Here is a 22,956-nt window from a genome sequence, read left to right as displayed (position 1 = left end):
GGAAGCACCCAGAGTCATTTTCTTGGTGTCCCTCTACAGATAAGTAAGCTTTCAAGGGTCTGTCTTTACCTGTCAGTACTTCCTCCTGACTTCTTCCAATTCATCATTCACAGCAGATGTAGGGTCCCTGTCTTCTCCTCCCTGGTCGCAAAACAATTCCTTTCCCAAAGGAGGGATTACAAACAGAGAATAACCATCAGCAACAAGCAGCCAACAATGAACAATGATTGCCTGCAGAGTGCTTTCTTAGTTCAACTATTGCTAGCTTTTCATAACCAGACTTTAATAGTATGACTAAACAGCAGGAGTAATTGTTACGGCAATTTATGAAGATATTCCTCTATCTGACTGTGATTTCCCAATTCATACACTGTGGCATCACTCAGAAATACCAACGTCATCTGGGTAAGGCAAATGCATATGCTGGTTTTTCTGCCAAATTTGCCTGAGTGCACAATAGGAAGTTCATGCCAGGTTTATTCTGGCTGGGAGAAGACAGGTGGGACCTGCTCTGACACAGAGCTTACATGCGGAAAGGTAACATGACAGCTTATTTTTTAAAGCATCTGAATCAGTGGAGCACTTGCCACCCCCGGGCCTCTAGCAGTCTGGAGCTGGTACTCAGAAAGCAAAAGCTGTTGATGTGGTTTCAGTTGCAGTGTTGGTCATACAGGCTGTTCTCTGTGAATAAAAGGACGAGTCTCACGTGGCTGCGCAGTTTCAGAGCTATGTTTCCAGCTTAAGCAACAGGGACTTGTGATTTCATTTGCACACAGACCCTCCTCCCTTCTGCTGCTGAAAAGACTAGAAATCCCCTCATGTATGTTTGAAAAGCTGTTTCCTGACTTTGCCAGCCTAAGGTTTTCATCAACATCAAACAATGTCACAGGCAGCACAAGGCATCATTTTTACCTTTGGTTCTTGCCATTCCTCTTGCTCTCAGATATCTTATGAGAGCCCAAACCATGTTTCTCTCAGCTCTTTCTAGCTGGGCTTATCAGGATGGCAGGACTTTACGCATCTCCCAGGTTGATGCAAAAAGAGGTGTTGATATGCAGTAGAAAAATTGATGTCCACAGCTGGCATCTTCCAGGAGTATCACTGCTGATAGTGAGATATATAGCACATCCACAATCAGGGTAAGACTCTCTTTCTTCAGAGAGGTCATGTACATATGCAAACCTGAAAGCGTTTGATGTTCCCTGTGTGTGTGAATATGCATTGATTTCTCGTGAAAACATACATCTTTGCAAGGACACCCCAGTCACCTGCTCTGCTCCTCAAGCTCTGAGAGGGTCAAGCCCCTCTCTGCCAGGATGGCCCCACTGGTGTGATGGCCTGAAGCTGCTGGCCCAGAACACACCACAATCTTACAAGAAAGTTTGTTTCAAGTGCACAGGTAAAGTAAGGCTAGATCCTGAAGTGTGTCTTTGCAATAGGTTCCTTCAGTGTCTTAGATGGGTGGTAGTTTATAGCTGCCTCCTCAGTCCACTGCAGTGAGGTGAAGTGGACAGCATTTTGAGAATGAATGTTTAGAAAGACAGCAGCTGAAATGCTGTATCAGCTCCTCACAGCCCACTGCAGACCGAGCAGAAGATACTCTTGCAGGAAAAGAACCCTCCAAGGCAAATGCATCCTCCTGCAAGCTGTGAGACAGCACCACCACACCCCATGTGGTCATTCTCACATGGTTCTTCTCCACCAGCTGCCCCTGCTCAGAGGCAGTTCCTCTGCTTCAGCCACATCACAGCATGTGGCAACCCCAAAGTCTGAGCTGAGGAAACCCTGAGTCAAATGCTACCTCTGCAGCATTTCCTTCAAATTTCTCCTTGCTTCATCAGAACCTTCCTGACATTGATGAGCAAATTTGTCCAACCCTGCTACAGAGGTCCTTGCTCAGCAGAAGCTCACACTTTAGCACTAGTGTCAGTGCCACTTTCTAGTCTTAATGCCATAGATTTTTCTTTAGAGGATTATATCCATTCTGCCAGCCAGAGATGCTGCAGCAGACCATGTCAACATCATTTACCTTAAGAAGAGACAGGTCCCTGTTTAGCTCCTGGCTGACCCACAACCCTGGGTAAATACCAATGCTGTACCGATGCTGCAGATTTTCAGCAAACTGGACTCATACTAAGGCATGAAAGCTATCAATGGGAGCTTTATCCCCACTTTGGGCTGCAGTGAGACCCAGGTCTACCTCCCCAGGATACAAGCCCCCTTTAGGTCCACTGCTCATCTCCCTGGACTACCATGCCAAATGCCAGCCCCATTTCACATGGTGGGTTGCTCCAGCATGTGCAGCACAGAGGCACATCCTCAGCTTTCAGTCAGGCGATGCTCTCAGGAGCACTCTTGCTAGGCAGGGGTTTCCTATAGTGCTGCTCCTGTTTACTGTCCCTTGGGGCTTCCTGGAGACACGCAAGCCTCCATCCCCTCCCAGTTTGGGACGCTCTTTTTAAGAGTGGATGCAAAGGCTACTAAGGCATTTTTCAGACTGCCCATCTGGGAAGGTTTCTTCTAGCTCCAGACCTGGATTTTGCTTCTCAGGTCAATATTCAGCCTGCACAACCAGCATCAAAAATCATAAGGCAGATCCCTCAACCACAAGATTGGTTTAAAAATGACATTATTATTACTGTTGGGCATGTGTATTGACCTTGGAGTCTCTGTATTTGCTTTTGAATTTTTTGAACTCCAGGTTAAATTCAGATCAGGGCTAGGAAATATTAGTTTATTTCTTTTTAAATGAACAATCTGAGTTTTTTCTTCGATACCATGTGCCCCAAAGTTCAAGCTCACTGGGCACCTCTGTGTTGCAGAAGCGGACATGTGTGCTCACAGGTCTTACAACATATCTCGCATGCTGTGGCATTCAGGGCCTTCACACAGGGGTAGGGTGGTGTCCTGGGAGTGCTAGCTTGAACCCCAATCATAATTTTCCTTTCTTGTGATGAACCACATTCAAACACACTTAAATCTGATTTATTTAGCAAACAGTTCGGTTGTTGACATATGGTGCTCAGCTTTGGGGTTTTGGTTGGGGCTTCTATGGCCCCCAGAGATTCACAAGGTTGTGATGGATGAACAGCAGCCTGTGCTCCCCTGGATGTCACCCATGGGCTGAGTGAGACGAGAGCTCTGCTGGCAAAGCATGGGGTTTTTCCTGCTAGTTGATCCCTCCCACTGATATGTAGTTCCCAAGGACCTCCAGCCACGCACATCACCTGCCCAGCTGTCTAGCACAGGAGTCACCATGTGGAAGGGCTGTGTCTCTGCCCTGTAACAGAGCCAGACCTTGGCCTGGTTGCTGAGGAGCATGAGGCAGAGGGAGATACCCACACCTGAATGCACAAGACCAGCCAGTTCTGCTGAAGCATTCAGGACTCTGAATGGCTCCTATGCTGTACCTCACATGAGACAGCCATGGCAGTACTGCTAGGAATGCAGTTGGGGGTGAGGTGCCCCATACTGCTGCACCTTCTTCCAGCCCCGCCCCCGTCTTCATGATTATTTTAGATTAAAAGCAAATGGGAAAAGGCGCAAATGGGAAAAGGCCCAAATGGAAATCTCTTAATTCAAATTAAATAAATAGTATTTCCAGGTTTTGTCTTTGCTTGTTGGATAAGGCCTTTCCTAGCCTTAGATAAGGGCTTTCCTAGCTTCAGACAAGGTTTTCTCTCAGCAAGGCATTACTACATTATGAACTGAGGCAAAATAAGATCTGGACTGAGATATATGTTTGACATAAGCCCAGGCTTAGTGTACATGACCTTGTTGTCATCCAAGTCTAGCAACACTTCACTCCACCCTTAAAAACAACCAAGAAAGACATTTCCTGTTCTTTCTTAATGGGAAGAATAATTTGAAATAGGGCAAATGTGAACCAAAATGGTCACAGCCACCTGATTTCCAGGGAGAAATGAGGCAAGGACTGCAACATACATCCCAGGTTGGTTTTTCAAGCCATGACACACTGCTTTGGAGAGCCTGCTGTAAGCACCATAGCTGGAAACCCTGTGCATCCTCCTGGAAGAATGAGGCAGAAAATTGTGCCCTTGTCCCTCACCTACCCAAACCCCCATACTGGCAACTGGGGCAAATACAGAATGGGGACTCTAACTTGCCCACTCACTACCACCTTGCTTCAAAGGGAAGGGGTCTACATGGCAGTTGGTAGAAAAAAAATGTTGAAGGGGAAGAACCACAGAATAGACTTTACTGTAATAGGGCAACCTGGCCAAAGATTTGCATTTACTGGGCCCTCAGCTTTAGCGGTGGATGACAACTGATGAAGATGACTACAAGTACATTGCTAGTCTCTAGGCTTAGTTTGAAGCCCAACAAATCAATGCAAAAGAAGAATTGTCAGTGGCTGCAATAGGCTTTTGGGTGCAGGTACAGTATAGGATGGTCCATATGGGTACTTCTCCAGGTAGTGGAGCTCAGGGTACTGGGGCAGTTTTCACTCAGTCTAATGCTTCACATCCATCCAAAGAAAGTGTCACACAAAGCACAGGCAGCTGTATACCATGTGTTTTAATAAACTGTATAACTAGCAGAAAAATAGTTTTGGATGTGTTTGTCCTCCTCCCCCCTAAAATAAAAAAACTCAAGTTAAAACCAAAATAGCGCCAACCCCAAAACAGAAGAAAAAAATTGTCCCACAGCAAAGCTGACACACAATACAGAGTTGGGAAAAAAGGTCTCTGATGACATTCTTGGGTAAAGAATTTATGTTTGTAAAACACAGGGTAGTAAATAATAAAATGCTTATTGTTTTGATCAGTTTCTCTCTCTTGTTGTATATATATGTATGTAGATACATATATATCTATGCTGATACGCCCTTGGTGGGATGAAACGGTACAACTGTAAGACAAAAAAAATAAAAGGGGGACTGTGGGGAAGGAGTAAAGAAGAAAATAAATATATAATTTCAGTCAGTGAAGTAAGGACAATGCACCATTCCCTTACAACATACCGTTGCACTGCTTTTTGAGGGACATGTTTGTCTCTCCATGGCTATGCTTTGTCCCTGGTCCACAGATGAGCGAATAGCTTGTAATCTGAGTGGTCTCTTTCACTGCTCTGTGTATGAGCAGTACCTCAGAAATGTTTGAAGCATTCGTTCCCCTGGTAAATTCCCATGCTTTACCATGATTTTTAATTTAAAATTGATTAGTATTTCAGTTTGCATTTTTACCCCAGGTTTCTTGCATTGACTGCTATGCAGGTCTCCACGGTAAGGTGGAGCAACCCAGACGAGCAATATGCCACAGGAATGTGCTGTTATCTTGATGTGACTGGATGGAGGAATTAATTTTACAACGGATCCCATGCTACTTCGACCTCACACTCAGTCTGCGGAGCCAAGTCATGCAGTAACGTCAGCTGTTCTGCATTGGGTGGGCCTGTGGATCACATTTTATTCCAAAAACAAGGATAGGAAAGAAAAAATATTTTTTATTTCCTTTTCTCCTTCCATGGAAACCTACCCACACAAGAAGAATAGGCAATACCATTCTACGCTGAGGTCTCTGCTTCACTCTTAGGCAAATGAGTCCTGCATTCAAAAAAAAAAAAGAAAACATATTCTTCCTCCTGTTGTTATATTGCTTTTTCAGAGAACCAGCCACTGTCCATGCTTGCCCAGATCTCAGTGCTGTGCTTAACAAGCAAACTAAGCACAAGCTCATGCTGGCTGCAAAGTTCAGGTGACCAAGAAGTTATTAAGAGAACAGCTCAGTTTGCCAGCTTCTTGTAAAGACCATATTGCAAAGAAGGCAAAGGCAAAGGCAAAGCACCCCTCTCCACACCTCCCCCAACTGCCTTCCTTCTGTTTTTTTTTTCTTTTTCTCTCTCTTTCTTTTCTTTTTCTTTCTGTCTTTCGCTTTTTCTCTCTTTCTTTCCTTCTTTCTTGTACAGGGGTTCATGAAGAGAAGCAAGACTTGTGCATCACAAATGATGGAACTATCCCCACCCCAGCCAGCTTCCCACCCTGCAATAATGCACAAGCCCATCTTATCCTGTACCTGCCCCCAGAAGGTGTTTGTCTCTTGATGTTTTTGGAAAATCATGCAGTCTGATCTGCTGGGGAGTTCTGCAGTGCAGGCGCCGGGTGGCTGGTTCTCCCCCTTTCCTGAGGCTCATAAATGATTGTTTTTTGACAGATAGGCAATAAGAGCCACAGCCACCCCAACGTAGATGCCAGTTCCAATTGTGATGGACAGGACAGCCAGGAAGAGTGCTCGCCGGGAGCTGGAGCTTGCATGGTGGAAGTCCCCCTTGGCTACTGCTTTGTTTGTCTGCAAGATATACAACAACAACAATGCAATATATTTAGTTGTCTCGTCTGGAAATGAAGATGTGATGTTCATTTCTTGGCTGAAACATGATCCTGGGATATGACAGTAAACTGGTTGGAAATAAATTTTTTTTTTAGTTGAATGAGGCTATTTGCACAATTAGGATAATGATGCCATCTCAAGTGGTACTTTTAAGTACCTTTAAGCTTAAACATATGCTAGGATTTGGTACTATGCATCATGATGACTCCTGAGACGGCTCAGCCTCCCCTGAGAACGTGGACAGATGGACTGTGAGCCAAGGGTCTGCCATGTCCCCTCCAGACACAGCTACAATCCTGCTTCTGTGAGGTGGCTGGATTCCAGCCTGGCTGTGAAAGGTAACAAGTGAAAAGTCCTTTAAATGTGCCACTTGCACAAAAATATTCTTCCAGGTCAGCTGAAATGGTCAATCTGTTCTTACCTGGACAAGGACAGGCAGGGCTGAATTTTCCCTTCTAGTGCAGTGCTTTTGAGCATACTGACTGGGTGGAATGACTGGCCCAGGTTCACCACCATAGAAAGGCCAGACGCCACCAGACACATCCACCTTAGGCCTGAGCTTTAGTCCAGGACAAACACCTGGGAAAACAGAGCTAGTAGACACTCTTTCAGCCTTGATTCAGATGGAGACATGCATACGAGCAGGGCAGTTGCCTTCATTATGAGAGGGATGATGCATGTGTTTAGTGGGGCCATTGGTGTTGGAGCCATAGCCTTCTCTCTTAGGGGTGGTGCTTTCAGCTGGATGGTGTTACACTGGCCTTCATGTCTCTTGCTGTTGTTCCCAATAGCTCAGACTAATCCAAAGCTCTGGTAATTGTATTACATCTTCTTTGTAGCTTTGAGTACCCAAGCAGGTGCCTTGAATTCAACCTAATCAGCAGGAGTTCCCAAAGTTATATGCAAGGCATTTAGGCTTGAGCACAATGATCCTCACAAAGTTACAGGTTTGTTAGTATAGACAGAAATAAGAATCGCAGCTGAGTAGGGGTTGTTTCCTGTGATGATCCCACAGTCACACTGACATCAACAGGATGGCCACTGCAGAAAGATACATGTGGTGTTTGAGAAGTATCCTAACACACCTTCCAGGCACCTTTGAGCCCAGGAACCAAGAAAAAGCAAAATTCCTGCTCAGAACAGGGAAAGGAAAGCTAAAATTGGACAGGACTTATCTACCCATTGACAAGACCTCCTAATGCCATTTCAGTGGGTCACAGTCTTGCAGTGGGACGTCATTTTTATAGACCACGGTGTGATATCAGCAGGGTCACCCAGCATCTAGTAACCGATCTGTCACCTACAAGAAAGGTCTTATAGAAGCATATGAGCTCCAGAACTTCTGAGACAGTCTTTGTTCCCTTGTTACAATGAGCGAGGAATTCATAATGCTTTAATTGTATTTCTCCACAAATGCTCGATTTCCTGGGACACTTTCTGCTTCAGTGTCATCTAATGCTCTATTTTTGTCTTTGTTTTACTACCTTGCTACTCAGAGCAATTTACAGCAGCCAAATGACAATCTTCCACGCTGAAAAAAAGGCTTCTGGCCTTTCTGTCAATTACTTTATTAGGAGAACTGTCTCCTCTCACTCATCAACCCAATTTTTTAAGCATAATGCCTTGTAAATATTTCAGGCAGAAACAATGTCAAACAATACATATGAAAAGAGAGAGAGACTAGGCTGCAGGCAGGACAAAAATTATCATTTCAAAACAGCAACATATAAACAACTCACAGGTTTACACCTAGTGTCATGTCCTTTAGTTTAGACAGGGAAGGCATCCTACTCACTTTGCAAGGGATGTCTGGCCAGAGCTCTCAGCAGGGTGATCAGGAATTTCATGAGCTTCTAGTCTGGGACTTCCAGACACTCAAAAGAAGATCCCTTTTCCAAAAAAATGCCAGGGGCTTTGGGGATCATTGAACTATTTCTCAGGGTCGCTTAAAAGTCTTGGCAAGGAAAGCAAAGAAAGCTTTAGAAAGAGTTGGTCATTCAGCTCTCATCAAAGATTTTCTTCAAGCATCTGCTACCCATCACAGCTTAAACAGGGAGGCTCTGAGGTAAACAGTTTCAACCCCCCAAAATGGAGGGAAAGTTTGAAAATGCTGGAGCATTTCAATTTGACATTTCTGAAATGTCATGTTATGTTATGGAAAATTCTGCAATATTTTGGGTTGACCTCTTTTAAATGAGACTTTGTACAGTTTCAAAACGTATTTTTTAACTTAAAAATAGATGGAAGTCAAAGGGAAAAGAAACCATATAGCAAAAATGTCAAATAATATGAAAACCTGACAGTATATCTTGACTGAATTCAATAAAAGAGGTTGGATCTACCCAAAATGGTGTGTTAAGCAATGCAAAGAGATTCGGAAGGCTGATTTGTTGAGCATTAATAGCCTTTTTTCTGATAGGATCTTCAACCTAGCAACAAACCTTGTGAGCACAAAGGACAGCTTTTTTTCTTGATGAGCTCTTTGAGGACAGCAGTGACCTTTGTGAAAGGATTGCACCTATGGTGAAAATCCAACTTCCCGTTAAAATTTTCAGCCCAGCCAAAGCCAGATGTCTTGTATTAGTCATGCGGTGCCATAGAGTTGCTGAATGTTGCAACTCCTGTCATTTATGATATAGCTTGATTTTGCCTGGGGAATAGGCATGCACTTTCACAGAAGTTCTAGCTTCCAACAAGTTACCTAATCAAAGTGGGTTTTTTTCTTTTAACCTAATGCATATTTTGTGACTTAGCAAAATCAAATCCCTCCTATATAAAACAATCCCATTACTCCCTGGCATCGCTACATGCAAATTACAGCATTTCTGTAGGTTTAAGCTAAACTGATCTGGAAAACAGTCATTACACAAAATGCAACTGAGGCCAGTTTTAATAGGTTAGAATCTAGCAACTCATAGGCAGTTTTTCTTGAACATTTTTAAAACATGGATCAGATCTTTGGTATCTCTGTGTGTTCTAAGGAACTCCCTTCATTTTGGTACCCACCCAACAGCTTATGACCCAGACCCTTTCATGCCTGACACAGAGAAGTGACACTCTGTTTGGGGACTTTCATGCCAGGGATGCCTGTGCTATAGCAAACTCCACGTAGGAAATCAGGACAAGAAATGTATCATGTAGATCAGAGAGCCCAGTCAGACCCAGCCTCACTAGCTTTTCCTTGTTGTGATAGAAAAGGTGAAAACAATAGTCATTAAACCTAAAAAGAAACCAAGACATCTAAATGTAGACAGTGGTCAGGCTGTTCACTTGTATTCACAGTGTCTGTATCTTGGGTATTGCTAGCTAAAACATAAAACTTGTCTACTTAGACAAGTCCAGTTCTCTACTTTGGACTGGCCACCTAAGCCCATGATCAAACACCACCGACAGAGAAGCAGATGCCGCGATTCAAGTATCCAGAGCCAAAACTGGTGCAAGTACAGAGAACGATATCTGTTGTGGACTCTTCTTGGTAATTGCTGCCACCCCCAACACTGGGACCACAGGCATCAAAACAAACTCAGCCTTGCTTTCTGATACATGTTTTTGGGTCAAACAATAAATGTTTTCACCATGCCACTGTGGTTAAAATTGCTCAGAAAAAGAAAAAAATCCATTTTAGCTAATTAATAAAATCCCAGATAAATATACTGAGTAAGGAAAATACCCCACCAAATTTTTGTTAAAAATGAGGTCACATTTATGGCACGCTAGTCTGCAAACTAGTGCAAGACAGGATGTGTTAGACTGATGCCATCTCGACTTTCACTAAACAGCCCCATCCTGGATGCCCACAGTGCCTGTGATGGACATGCTCTGTGCAGTCCTGGGTGCCACAGGTGCCCCAGTCTACTCAGAAGCCTGGCCTGAAATGACAAAGCCCTGCATCCATCCAGGTGTTTCTGCTCAGTTGGAGGTGGGAATGGGGTAATGTGTACCACCAGGGCCCTTGTCAAGCCCCTGGGGCTGATGTGCCAAATGGTACAAAGGCGCTGTTTGTCCAGCCATTCATACCCAGCCTGGAAATGGATTTCTGTGAGCTTCTCTTGGCAGACTCAGCTCTGGCCTCAGTGAAGCAATATTTGGTAGTGTTACTTCTTTCCCTTGAAAAGCAAAGCTCCATCTATGAATATTACTGTGGTGAATACTTAGCTGGTATTAATTGGCCCATCATGCTTGACTGTGAGGGTAATGCAGCCAGGACTGGTGCAAGAATGAAGATCCAAATGCTGTACTAACAAAGGGCTTGATTCACTAGAGCCTCTCCAAGCTAAGTGCCTTAATTTAAGTAGTAAGGAATACAAACAGCTATTCTAATGGGCTTAAAAGTGGCTGCAGAAGTAAACACTTTTCCTAATCAGAATTATATCATCTGTGGAGTTTACAGTAGCTATTTGTTTCTTCCCTTCCCTGGCAAGACTGTGGCTGGCAGCCAGACGATTGATGAACCAATTTAATACAGTCTTTGGGCAACAGTGGGACCAACAGGTTTGATAAACACAGCAGGGGATGAGTGCAAGACATGGGATGAATTATGAGTGGGAGATAATTCATCACATAGCACCAGGCAAGTTTCCTCGCTGCACAGCCAGAAGATGAGAAACTTTTCTTGCAAAGGGTTTGTATTGCTGGACTACCCCTGCCTCTCGGTTTTCCCTCGGTCTGTGTCCTCTAGATGCCCAGATATGACTGTCAACTTGCCAGCTACTGGCACAGGTTGCGATGAAGGCTGGGTACTCCAAAGCTGAAAAACAGGGGCTTGAGCAAATACCAGCCCCCAGTCAATCCTCTCTTAAAGGCTTTGGAAGTAAGCCAGGAAAGTGAGGAGGGCTGGGGGAAGAAGGGTTAAGGAGATCTGGATGGTTTATCTTACTTTGTGTAACTAACAAAATGAATGTCTTCTTGTTTAGAAACACTTTCAAGGAACTTCCCTGGAGTTTCCACTTGAGCTTCTGCAAAACATATTCATCATGTCTCTGGGCTGCATGTTTTATAGGCTGAGAGAAGATGAATACTGTACCTCCACAGCTGCAAGGCCAAAAAATTCTGCTGCATCCCATAGTGACTCATATATCATACTCACAAAATACCTTCTGGTACGCTGTATCTGGAAACAAGAAACACATTGATCACAATTATTAATCCTGCCTCATCTCCCTGAGGCTGGAGAGTGGGAGTGGCTCCATGTAGGAGTAGAAAAGGGTATCCTAATCCCTTTGGTCTGGTGATGGGGAGCATTTCTTTTCACTTCATGGGAAGAAAAGGCCAGCAGGGAGCAGAGATGCACAGTCTCTGTGCAGCCACTGGCCAGACCCTTGTTACTTCAAGTGTCATGCAAAAAAAAGACACAGAATGAGGAATAACTCATACAGAAAATGCTTCTGCTCCCATATCTTCTTCTACTTCTAGTCAAAAGCCCTGATTACTGTTTTCAACTTTGCCCAACTTGTGCTTCTGCTGGTCTCAAATTTCTGGGCAATATCTTCCACCTTCAGGCATACACCACTTATTTTCACTGGCAGTGAGAAAAACACTCCAGGGTCTTTGCTACGCATACAGACAGGAAAAGGGTGAAGTCAGGATTTGCCTTCGAAACATGAATGACAACAGGGAGGTGCCAGTCAGCAGGGGAAAGCATTGGGCTGGGAGACACCCAGTGTAGGGGTTGGGATGTGGCAGGAGGGTTTTCAGTCCTGAGGATAGCATCAAAGGGACTATGGAGTCCCATCAAACAGCTCCACAGGCAGAAAGGATGATCTAAATAAATGACAAATGGTTCTTTGTCAGGCATTTGCAAATTCCATTATGCCCATAGTATAACAGAAACTTCAGCCTGTGGCAACTTGCCTTTCAGGTACCATAAAGCTCTTCTGGAGGTTTTCATAATTTCTGTTGTGAAGTTGGCCCAGGAAATGGACACAAGTCTCAAGCAGCCATTCCCTGTCTGGAACTTACTGTGGAAACAGTGGGGAGCAGGTGTCACCTGAAATACAGGCACTTCTAAACAGATACAGAAACCTCCTAGGCTCATTGTTGGACTTAATCTCTACTGATGCTTAAGTTTCTTTTCCACTTCAAAGGAAGTCATCCAACCTAGTCTAATCTAGCCTTCAGCCTGCAGTGTCCAAAACCGATTGCTGGATCATCTTCAGGAAATTCCCATCCACACTCCAGTATTGACAGGTAAAGACTGGATAACTTGCTTGGGATTGATGTCTTTCCTTCAGTGAGGGATCAAGCCCACCCAGATCATGTAGAAGATAAAAACCATAAGATCTTGACCATAACCCTCTCTCTCACTGTCTGGTAGCACTGACATCAAGTTTGGATGGCTGACCTTGAGATAGTAAATGCCTAGCCCACATGGAACTTCCCCCGAGGCAATGCTGAGATACTATGAGTACTTGGGTAGCAGTGTCAGAAGGATGATACAGCAATGTCACCAGAGTTTCATCAACACATGGAGAGGGGATAAACTAGCACATGCAGCTGCTGTTGCTGCTTTGCTCAAGGCTTTGCCAGATGTCCTAAGTGCTCTGCTGCACCTCAGAGTGACAAAACAAAATCCAGTATGAAAACTTGGCCCTGAAGGATTTCTTTCAATAATGAATCTTCATTCTAATAAATAGGCTTGTGCCTTCAGTGGCCAGAGCATAGCACTGTGCAATGTGTGAGTGCATTACAGCAGACACTTGCTGCTTCCCTTCAGCAGCCCTTCTGACCTGTCTCACCCCCTTCCTTACCATGACTGTTCAGGAAGGCAATGAAACAAACAACAGGCTCATCACAACAGAGGCAGGAACAGCCACCTGTGCATGGGCAGTGAAAAGGATGGGCTGGTGGCCATCCTGTGTTTGGAGTAGCCTCTTGCGTTGCACTTCAGGGACAAGTGTAGTTTAACAAAATGTTTCTCCAGCAAGCCTTTCAAGAGACATTTCCTTCTTTGTGAGGATTACCTTCTTTGCTCTGTAACAGCATAGGAACTTTCAGCCTGGCCAAAAACCCACCAGACTTCTGAACGGTGATGGCACAGATGAAAACCAAGCGGCCTCAGTAAAGGGATTTCTACTGCTACCTAATTAAACGATCTTGTGCTGGTGGAAGGAGGTGTACTGAGAACAATATTTACTCCTGGAAACCTATGAAAGGCTCAGGAAAAGAGAGTGTGAATGGGGAGAAGAGGGTGTAAATGGAGACCAGCATTAATTTGCCTCTTCTGCATGATCAACTTCTATAACATCTGGGTCTGAGCCCTCAGATCATTTTGATATTAATGTTTTCTGCTGGAATTTGAAAATATGACGTAGATGAGGACATGATTCAGCCCCTGGCTGCTGCTGCCTGTGGTGTTTGATTGTGTATTCAAGTGCAGATAAAACTATAAATGTTCGAGTGAGATTTCGGCACTCAGAAAAACAAGAGCATAATAATGAGAACAGCAGGCGTAAAAGGCCTGAATGAGCAGAATGCAGAGAGATCTTTTTAGACAAGCTCCACAGCAACAGCAGTTCATTTGATTGCACTTGAGAGAATGAGACAGCCTGCAATACAAGGGCAATTCTGTTTTCTTGGCATATACAGGAATTTGGATGTTTATGGTAAAGAAGATGATTTTGCCCCTTTGCTTTGCTTCTAGCCCTCAAGCAGATGTTGCTGTTTTGTGTTGAAAGAGGAGAATAAAACTTGCGAAAGGTCACATGTGGTGAAGCCTAGTTTACATACACAGACATGTGCCCACACAGAGTTACACACAGCTGGCATGGGTTTGTGTCCATGCACTTAGATATATACGTGGTCTGCCTAGAGGTTGGATGCAGCTAAAGCACTTATGTTCATCAACCAATTATTAGTGGCCAATTCAGTCCCAAGGGTCTCATTAATTTTCCCATTTAGATGGCTGTTTGTTCCTTCTTTGTCTGAAGACACAGAGTTTAAAATGGGAGCATTACTCAGGAAGGGAACTCTGGAAGCAATTCCTAGTTTTCAGATTCCATTTTGTGAGTGGCAAGAAGTTGCTTTCAGCTCAGTGGACATCACAAGGTACATGTTGCCAGTGGTGCCCCTACCCCAGTCGCAAGATCTGGACTGGGACTGGCTGGACAGTGCCACAGATGAGTCTGCATTTCAGGACTGCCAGAGTCTCCTGGTAATGTGTTTGGTGCGTGGTCAGCAACAGAAGTCTCCAAGAGGCTGTGGAGTCTCAATTCTTGGAGATATTCAAAAGCCCACTAGACATGGCCCTGAGCAATCTGTTCTACCTGACCCTGCTTGAGCAGGGAGGATGGTCTAGATGACTTCCAGTGGTTACTTCCAACCTCAACCATTCTGTGATTTTGTGAATACTGATGGTTGTACAAAGTTGTGCAAGGTGTTATTAAACTGTCAATTTGTTTATACACAAATATGCCTGGAGAAATTCCTCTGTTTCACAGGCAAAAGCAGGGCTTTTAAAGCCCTGTCATTACTTTGTTAGGGCTCTGCTAAAAGACCTGCTGGAGATAGGTTTTGGAAAAAGCTGCATTCATATCTCTCGTCCTCTATCTTGTTATATAAGTTGTCGTAGAGAGTGGATTCCCTCTGTCCACATCCAACCCTACTGCTCTGTGACCCTCCAACTCCATTTGTATCAAGATGCAGTACATGGTCCCAACCTGGGTACTTGTGGATCTTAGACCTCACTGTGGGGACTTTTTCTGTCCATGAAGACAGCCACATGACCCCACACTAAGCCATGTGGGTATGTGCTTCCTATGGAGCAGCTGCGTCAACCCCCAGCTCCAAGTTGGAGGCTTATCATTTTGGCCCAACTTGCTATCCCTTGGGGTAGATGAGCAGGCCATTATGTGGTATTGTTGCAATTCAGAATGTCCACAGTACCACACAAGAAGAACATGGTGAGGCACCGGCTCCATGCCATTTGGTGTGACCTGTCTTTTTTTACTCCAGTGCCTTCTATCTGCCTCTGGTCTTCTTCCTCATTTGTGATGGGAGGAAGACCATGTTATCAGGCACTTTACATTCACTGCAGTGGCCCTGATCTCTCTTCCCTCCAACATGAGCCACAGAGCAGAGGAAAGGGTAGAAGATGCTGCCCAGTGTTGCCAGAGAGGATCTTAGCCCTGGACCCCCACCTGCTGCCCTGGGAAGAGACAAGAAAGGGATGGTGGAACAGAGAGGTGATGTGAGTTTCTGCCTTGGGCACCCTGAGCCACACACTTTGAGGAGGTCAATAATTGGGAGAGTCAGAGACACTACATGTTTGAAAGTGACTCTAGAGTGGTTTCATCTCCTCACAGATTTGACCAGAGAATGACTTCTGCTAGTTCTGAACTCCCAATTTTCTCACCTGCAGGTGTCCCTATTTGAGTTGAAACTAAATCTCTAGGTTTTAAGTGAATTATACAGTCTCCTATCTAACAGGTCATTCATGACTTTCTGAGGTAGGATTAAGAACGCTTGTGCTAATATTCACCCTTGTTTGTTGATAACTAGTGTTCTTAGCTTTGAATCACAATCACCCATGATTTCTCTATATGCAATCTGTGTTACACTGTTCTTTACCTCCTCCCAATTTCATGTGTTGCGGACATTCAGAGTAGCCCTTTCTGATCTATTGTTGGCAGAACCTAGCTCCCTTAGGATATTTTTTTTCCCAGCATGTGGGGTGGGTACCACATCAGTTATATGAAAGTGTTTCCCAAGGATTTTTCCTTGGGGTACCGTTTACCAGACCAGCCTGCAAACTCTGCAATCCTCTGACTCCCACCGGTGCTGTGGTGGCATCTTTCTAGGCAGGAGACCCAACCTAAGCTATTTCTGAGAACCATTTTGTTATTTGTTATTTTAACTAGTAGGGTAAGAAGTTATCAGGCTATGGACTCTGCAGCATCTGACAGTGAATGGGAGGTAACTTACTCCTCTTTCTTCAGGGACCACATTTACCTTGAATGAACTCAATTCTTTGAAAAGGTACTTCAGGCATGTCCATAGAGTCACCAGAGATCAAACGATGAAGACTACCTCTTTCTTGTGACAAGATACTTCCTCCCCTTTCCATTCCTTTTACTTTCTTGAAGCCCACAAGAAACACAGTATTGGGAACAAAATCCCAAAAATGTATTTTGTCTTCTAGCACTTCTTTGTTCTCTTAAACCTTAATGGTCTTTTCTTCCTCTCTCCTGGAGAGGCAACATAAGTGATGCAACTGGCTTTAGCAGACAGACACAAAGGACCGTGCGACCAGAGAGGTGATTAATACGGAGCAAGAACCCTGCTGCTCCAAGGTGCTCCACAGATTGTGTTGGGTGGGAATGAGGAAAATGCCTGACAAACACATTCTGGGAGAAAGCTCTTCTTGTGTTCCCAGCACAGAAAAAATCCTGGGTCAACTAGGGTCACAGGCTGCGTGTGTTTTAACATACCATCTCTTCAGTAAGTCAGGAAGTTCAGTGGATTTGCTTTATAAGTGGAGACAACAGCAAGTAATTAAGAGCCTGATGATCCTGCAGCACTCTTGCAAGGAGAATAACTTTAATGGGGATATACCACTCTTAAAGTGCAGTCTGAATAAAGCATCAGGGGTTTGCCTTTAATTTCCGTGTGGACAGGAATGAGGCCAAACTGAAAGAAAGTTTGCTGCCAGTGACAATAGGCCAGTTTCTCAGTCCTTTGGAGATGCTGGAAGGATTTGTGTTGATGCAATATGGCTACAGAGCAGGGCTCAAAATTACAGCATTTCTGAACTTGCAAGATCCTCTGGAGAGATTTCTGTGTCTTTTACATACTTCTCACTGGAAAATGCTGTTTTATCCCTAGGATGAAATGCCCACCAAGGTCAGCTCAGTAGGGCTGCTGTGACCTGTGCTGGCTGAGGATTTGCATCTCAGTCGGTAGATGGTAAGGCTTGATAGGAAGGACAGCCAGAAGTTTAGCCTTGCTTGTTCTGGGGCGTGCTCTGGATGAGCAGAGACAGAGCATACTGCTGCATGGAGCCTGAATCACTCACTGGCATTAAGCAATGGCTCTCCAACTGCTCCATTCCTAACTCTAGTCCCTTGGTTTGATTTAAATCAAAGAATAATGTCTTGTTTATATTCAGATTTTTAAATCAGCCAACCCACCGTCATGTAAAAACAGGGAAATGGAGGCAGGAAGGGAGAAGTGGGATGGTCCTGCAAGGAAAGGCAGAAACCTCAGCAAACTCAGGCTTCTGGAAGGTATCCAATGCCACTAAACTTCTTTTAACATCAGAAAGAAAGCTAACTAAATTGCAAAGGCTTCAGAGAGTGTCTGCACAGAATATTTGCTGGTTTAATTGTATTCCTTTAAGAGGCAAATCAATTTACGCTCCCAGAGTTTTTGTATCAGCCAACTCTGCAGTGTTAACTCCCAGAGTATAAACGAAAAGAGGCAAGGTGCTTTGTTTAGGAGCCCCCAGAGGAAAGTGAATTAATTAATTTGGGGTCTGTGGTTGAAGGGTGCATCTCACACAGCAGGAAACCCTGAAGGGACACCCCCTTGCAGCAATGCCAGATGGTTTGTATGTCTGCACAGCTTGGGTGGTGGGGGAGAGCTGCCCTGCGTGAGAAATGGGATGGGCTGAGCATCTCTTGCCTTCCCTCCTGCTTATCTGGACAACGAATGGACTTTATCACCTACAGGAGCCTTACTGTTCTGGTTACCTGATAAGCAAAATTGGCCAATGGATTGAAAAGTTATCAGTGAGAGCTGATGGACAGATAGATGGGCAGACAGACAATTGCAAAGGCCACAAAAAATTAATACAAGCTGCAAATTTCCCTAGCGTATTGGTTATGCATGTATGGTACCAGCAAGGAAATGCCTAGCCTCAATTTGCTATTGATTGCACCAGGAATGCCCTCACAGACAATAGAGCTGCAAGATAGCTAAATAGCAGCAAGCTGTAAATTCAATTCCTGCAAAGTGTTGATGGTCTGCTTTCCCAAGGGCAAGTAGGAGGTGCCAGGCACGGCCCTACAGAGACCAGGGGAAAAAAGCAGGACCCAAACCTCAGTCCCTTCTCTTTATACCCACCACTTTTCCCAGACACCAGCAGCAGCTCTCTACTCACACAGCACTTTCCTGTCTCCTGACTTTGGCTCCAAGCCCAGATGACAGCAGCAAACCCAGTGGGGTGTCATGCAAGTCTCGTTTCAGGTGCCTCAAAGCTCTGGGATCCCCTATAAGCAGTGACAGAGAACAGCCCTAGGCAAAATTAACTCTTTCTGGCAGATACATAGGTGTCTTGCTTTGATTTTAAGAATTTGATGTGTTACCTTTCTCTTCTGATTAAAATGATTAACACCTTCCTACATAAGCCAAATGTCTTGGTTTGGTCAAGTAAAACATTTAATTTAATTGCATATACTTTTTTTTTTTTTTTAATGCTTGATTCCCTGAAAAAAAACTTGAAGAAGAGCATAAAGGACTTTGTCATCTCCAAATACTGCTACCTCCGACACCAGGGATGTGAAACTGTACTTTTTCTTTTTTTGCCTTTTGAACTCAGCAGCAAAGTGTTTTCTTTCAAGGGACTGTCTCAAAGGGGAAATTCTAGTAGAACTTGCAGTTCTGAATTCATCACTGAAATTTTACCAATGCACATATCATGGATATTATTTGGAACCACATTGTGAAAGTATTACAGGAGTATATCCTTGCTCTGTTCTTAAAACCCTCTCTTCCTATCTGCTTATGGCACCACCAGAGACAGGTTATTGGGTTGGATGGGCCCCTGGTCTGACCCAGAATTTTCACCTGTTCTTAGGAGGGTTAAGCATTGTTGGTTTATAATGCAGGGTGATACGCTGAGTTAATCCATTATGTTAATATGCTATTCCTATATTTATTTAACAAAGGACTGTTGAATTTGCTGACATAAAAATTACACCTATTTAGTGTAAGAGCTAAAGTCAAATTTTGATTAAAAAAATCTGTTTGTTATGATTGAGGTACAAAAAAAAGCAATGTGAACTACTGACTCCCTTAAACTTTCTGCTCTGATTTCTGTTCCCATTTTTACCAGAAACTTCTGAGCTGGTAACAAGCATGGGAATAAGACAGTGGATTTTTGCCTTTCTGATAGACATACTTCTTTTAAAACAAAGTTTAATTATTTTTCCGCTCTCTGTTTCTCCTTGCCTGCATTTTCGTAAATGTTATCACTGCTTTTACAATAAGTTTTGTATTTACATGGCAAAAAAATATTGACCGAAGTCCCATGAGAAATACAACTGTGACATTCCAGAAGATAGAAACTCAGGAGGAAGGCTTTAGAAGCTCTAGAGGAGAAGAAGGAGGAGATGATCTTTTAATAATTTTAAAACAATTCAAAATGCATTCAAGATTAAACAGAGACAAAGGCAAAAGACTGAGCATGAAAAGCGACATTTCTTTCTGACCAAGGGCAGAAAACAGTGTCAAAAAAAGTGTTGAACACAATGTGTGCTATCAGAATTTTTTAAAAATAATGGAAATTATTTTAAGCACTTTATCTAGATAGTTTTGAAATATTCCACATTGCTTTTGGGGTATTCTTTGGTTTTTTCTTTATATATACGTTAACCAAACCTTTCAGATTAAAAATTTATTTCCAGTTGAAAAAAAAGGGATTTGTTTTGTTCTGCTTGAAAATGTGTTGATATGGGATCCTCCAACCTTTTCAAAATGTTTTTGAAAACCTCCTGAGATAAGAAATTTCTCCAAACTCTTTTCTGAAATACATATTCTCTCTTTCTCTCTCTCTTTCTCTGCATACAAAATCTTCACAAATCATCAAAAACCCAAAACTTTGGTGCATAAATTCTAATTTGGCTCCAATATTGGTCATTTTGCATTCAATTTTTAATTGCTTTTTAGTGACCCACACATGTTGCTTCTTCATAAATGTGACCCTTTCTGAAGAAGCTGCTCCTCTTGTCAGGGCTGGGATGACCTCAAGTGAACAAATTCCTGTCAAGTAGTGACCCTCTTGAGAAGAGATGCTCTGGACTTATGGGGTATTTTGCACCTGCTGCTGGATGCAGACTTGAAGCTACCTTGGAAAACACCTAGAAGGGGGATACTAAGGAAATTATTCCTGGCTAGGCTGCTTGTATTGTGGGAGAGACCTGGAAACTGCAGTTGGTAGCTGGTGTGATCACTGCAGTACAAAGAAGATACTCTCTGTCCTTTACGCCTAGACCCAAAACAGTCCTTGGCTGGGAAAAGAATGAATAAAGAGAAAAAAATGTGCTGTAAGGCAAGCATTCTACCCAGACACCCACCAGCATTGACTAATGCCAGAAACACCACTGCACAGGCTGAAGAAACTGGAGGGCATGCTCATCTCTTGTCTCAGTTCCATACGCAGTAGAGGAGGACTCAACAAGATCTCATTTTTCACTATGGGGAACGTTCATCAGCTGTCCTGGAACAGTTCATTTGTATTTGTCACCATTGGAAATGGAAGGTCTAACCTTGTATTAAGCTGTCAACACCCTGAAATGGCTGCTCCATCTTTCCTATGACTCAGTGTCCACAAGACAAGAATTCCATGTTCTCCAGCAATAATACATTGCAGTGTTGTCATGCCGGCAGATAGCAGCCCCTAATCTCTTGTGTACAAAAGTCCACTCTCCTACAGCTACAGTACTCCCAGGCAGATGGTCGTGTGTTTCAATGGTCAGGGCTTGCATGAGTGGGGAGCCTATGAAAGGGCTTTATTGCAGCCCTTGCTCTTCCCCTGTAGACTTCTTCCTCTTTGATGTCCTGTAACTCATTTCTGCTCCTCTTGCCATTCTGCTCCTAGTTCACCCTCTCTTCTATGCAAACAGCAACCCTGCCTTTGCATTTTGTGACCATTACCTCCACCCTCTAAAAGGGTGCAGGCTGTCTAAAGGGTGGAAGGTGTGGTATGTTGTGTTATTATGCTGAGTGTTTCAGCAGGAAAAGAGCTCTCCACAAAGCTGGGGCATGGGTGTATAAAAGCCATCCAGGAAGCAGCACCACCTTCCCAGAGGTGGGCAGCTGGAAGGAGCCCAGCACCAGTGAGCTGGAAATCTTTGCTCATCCTTCTGCTGCACAGTGAACAGAGCAGAAAGAGAGACCAGTGATGCTCTCCATAAAAGCTGCCACTGAGGAGTGAGTCACCTGCCAGAGCACTAACAGCTTCTCCCAACCAGTTTGTCTGCTGGCATCACAGAAAGACCAACGAGCCCCAACACCTGCAGTGCCTTAAGCAAAAAAGTGAGGGACCCCTGCAGGTCTTGCAGCACAGAGCTGCTGGTTTCTCCTCCTTGATGGCAAGAACATCCTGCTAATGTGCCTTCATCATGTCTGAGTCAGCTCTTATTCCGGCCCTCAGGAAGAAAGCAAACTGGCTTGAGACATGTTTCAGCAAGGATTCTCTAGCTCTGGTATTCTCTCTTCATCCAGAATCTTATTAATGCCTGCAATGACCACCTTATAATATTGTTTTCTTGCTGCAGGCTTGCTCCCTGAATCTGCTATTGCCATACTAAGAAAAAGGAGCAGGACAGAAGACAGCTGCAGCAATTCTTACATTGGTGTGCTGGGACGTTTTTATTTTTGATTCATGGGGGCCCCCAGTCAGAATATTTTCTGCTTTGATGATAGTTGGTAGAAGGAAGAGGCCATCCCAAAGGTCTCTTCTGCCTTTAACAAACTGCTCCACAGGGGCAGCGCTCTTCCTCAGTGGCAACCCATTAGCATGCAAACATGAGTTCTGATTGTCCAACAGGGAGAGCACAGATTGCTAATAAGGATCCTTCTTAGTGGGTCTGAGGAGCCATCAACAACCTGGCCAAGTTTTTTAATATTAAATTATTCCAGAGTGTACAAACAAGAACTGAAATCTGCTTCTTTTATCTTTCCCTCTCCTTCATTCTCTTGCAGACATACAGCAAATATCTCGCTCTGTGCGATTTAATTGGCATTGCTGTGTCTGCCAAAAGTAATGAAAAATGAAAATCAAAAGCTCCCCTCTCCAGCCAGTTGGCTTGTCTAGCAGCAGATGGGTCAAGACTGAACAGCGGTTGCTGTAGACGCCAGGTCCCTGTCAGCAGGAGGGTGGTATATCTGTTTGTGTGTCCCTGTCTGCCCATCCTGTGCTGAGCAGGACTGCTGTGGAGAGGCAAGGAATGCACAAACACATTCTCTGCAGGAGGATGCAACCAATATGTCACAGTCTTTCTGTGAAGGGGTATAAAAGCCTCGGCAGAACACCCTGGTTGAACAAAAGACTCTTTCTGTGAAATGCGAACCTCAGGAGTCAGAGCAGGCACCTGTTGATTTTAAAGGACTCTGCTTCTTGCTCTCCAGCCCCTTCCCTTTAAGGTACTGGGAGCAGAGTATGATACCCTGGGCATCTGGCAGGATGACAGCTGCTACGGAGAAAATCCTTTCACATCTAAGTCCCTTTAGTTTGGCCACCCCGTGTCCAAGACTACTCCATCACATACAGGCAGGCAGAGGAATGCTAGAAGCCTGCCTTTGCTTTTCCTGCAAAACCCAGATGAAAATCCTTCATGTCTGTTAAATCCAGGATGCCACTTTTCGTGGTAGGGATCAGCATGCCACACTA

At 44.1% G+C, this 22,956-nt stretch overlaps 1 protein-coding gene across 1 annotated transcript in view; it reads right to left on the bottom strand.

The window, feature by feature from the left end:
- Positions 1–4,539: 4,539 nt before the first annotated feature.
- SYNDIG1 (synapse differentiation inducing 1) overlaps positions 4,540–22,956 on the bottom strand; it is an 88,088-nt gene continuing 69,671 nt past the window's right edge. The window contains exon 4 of the mRNA XM_064446504.1: positions 4,540–6,308. Coding sequence (XP_064302574.1) covers positions 6,150–6,308 — 159 coding nt within the window. The 3' untranslated portion in view covers positions 4,540–6,149. The remainder of the gene's footprint in view (positions 6,309–22,956) is intronic.

The sequence above is a fragment of the Phalacrocorax carbo genome, chromosome 3 (assembly GCF_963921805.1).
Source record: "Phalacrocorax carbo chromosome 3, bPhaCar2.1, whole genome shotgun sequence".
Taxonomy (NCBI): domain Eukaryota; kingdom Metazoa; phylum Chordata; class Aves; order Suliformes; family Phalacrocoracidae; genus Phalacrocorax; species Phalacrocorax carbo.
This window is presented reverse-complemented; position numbering and strand designations above follow the sequence as displayed.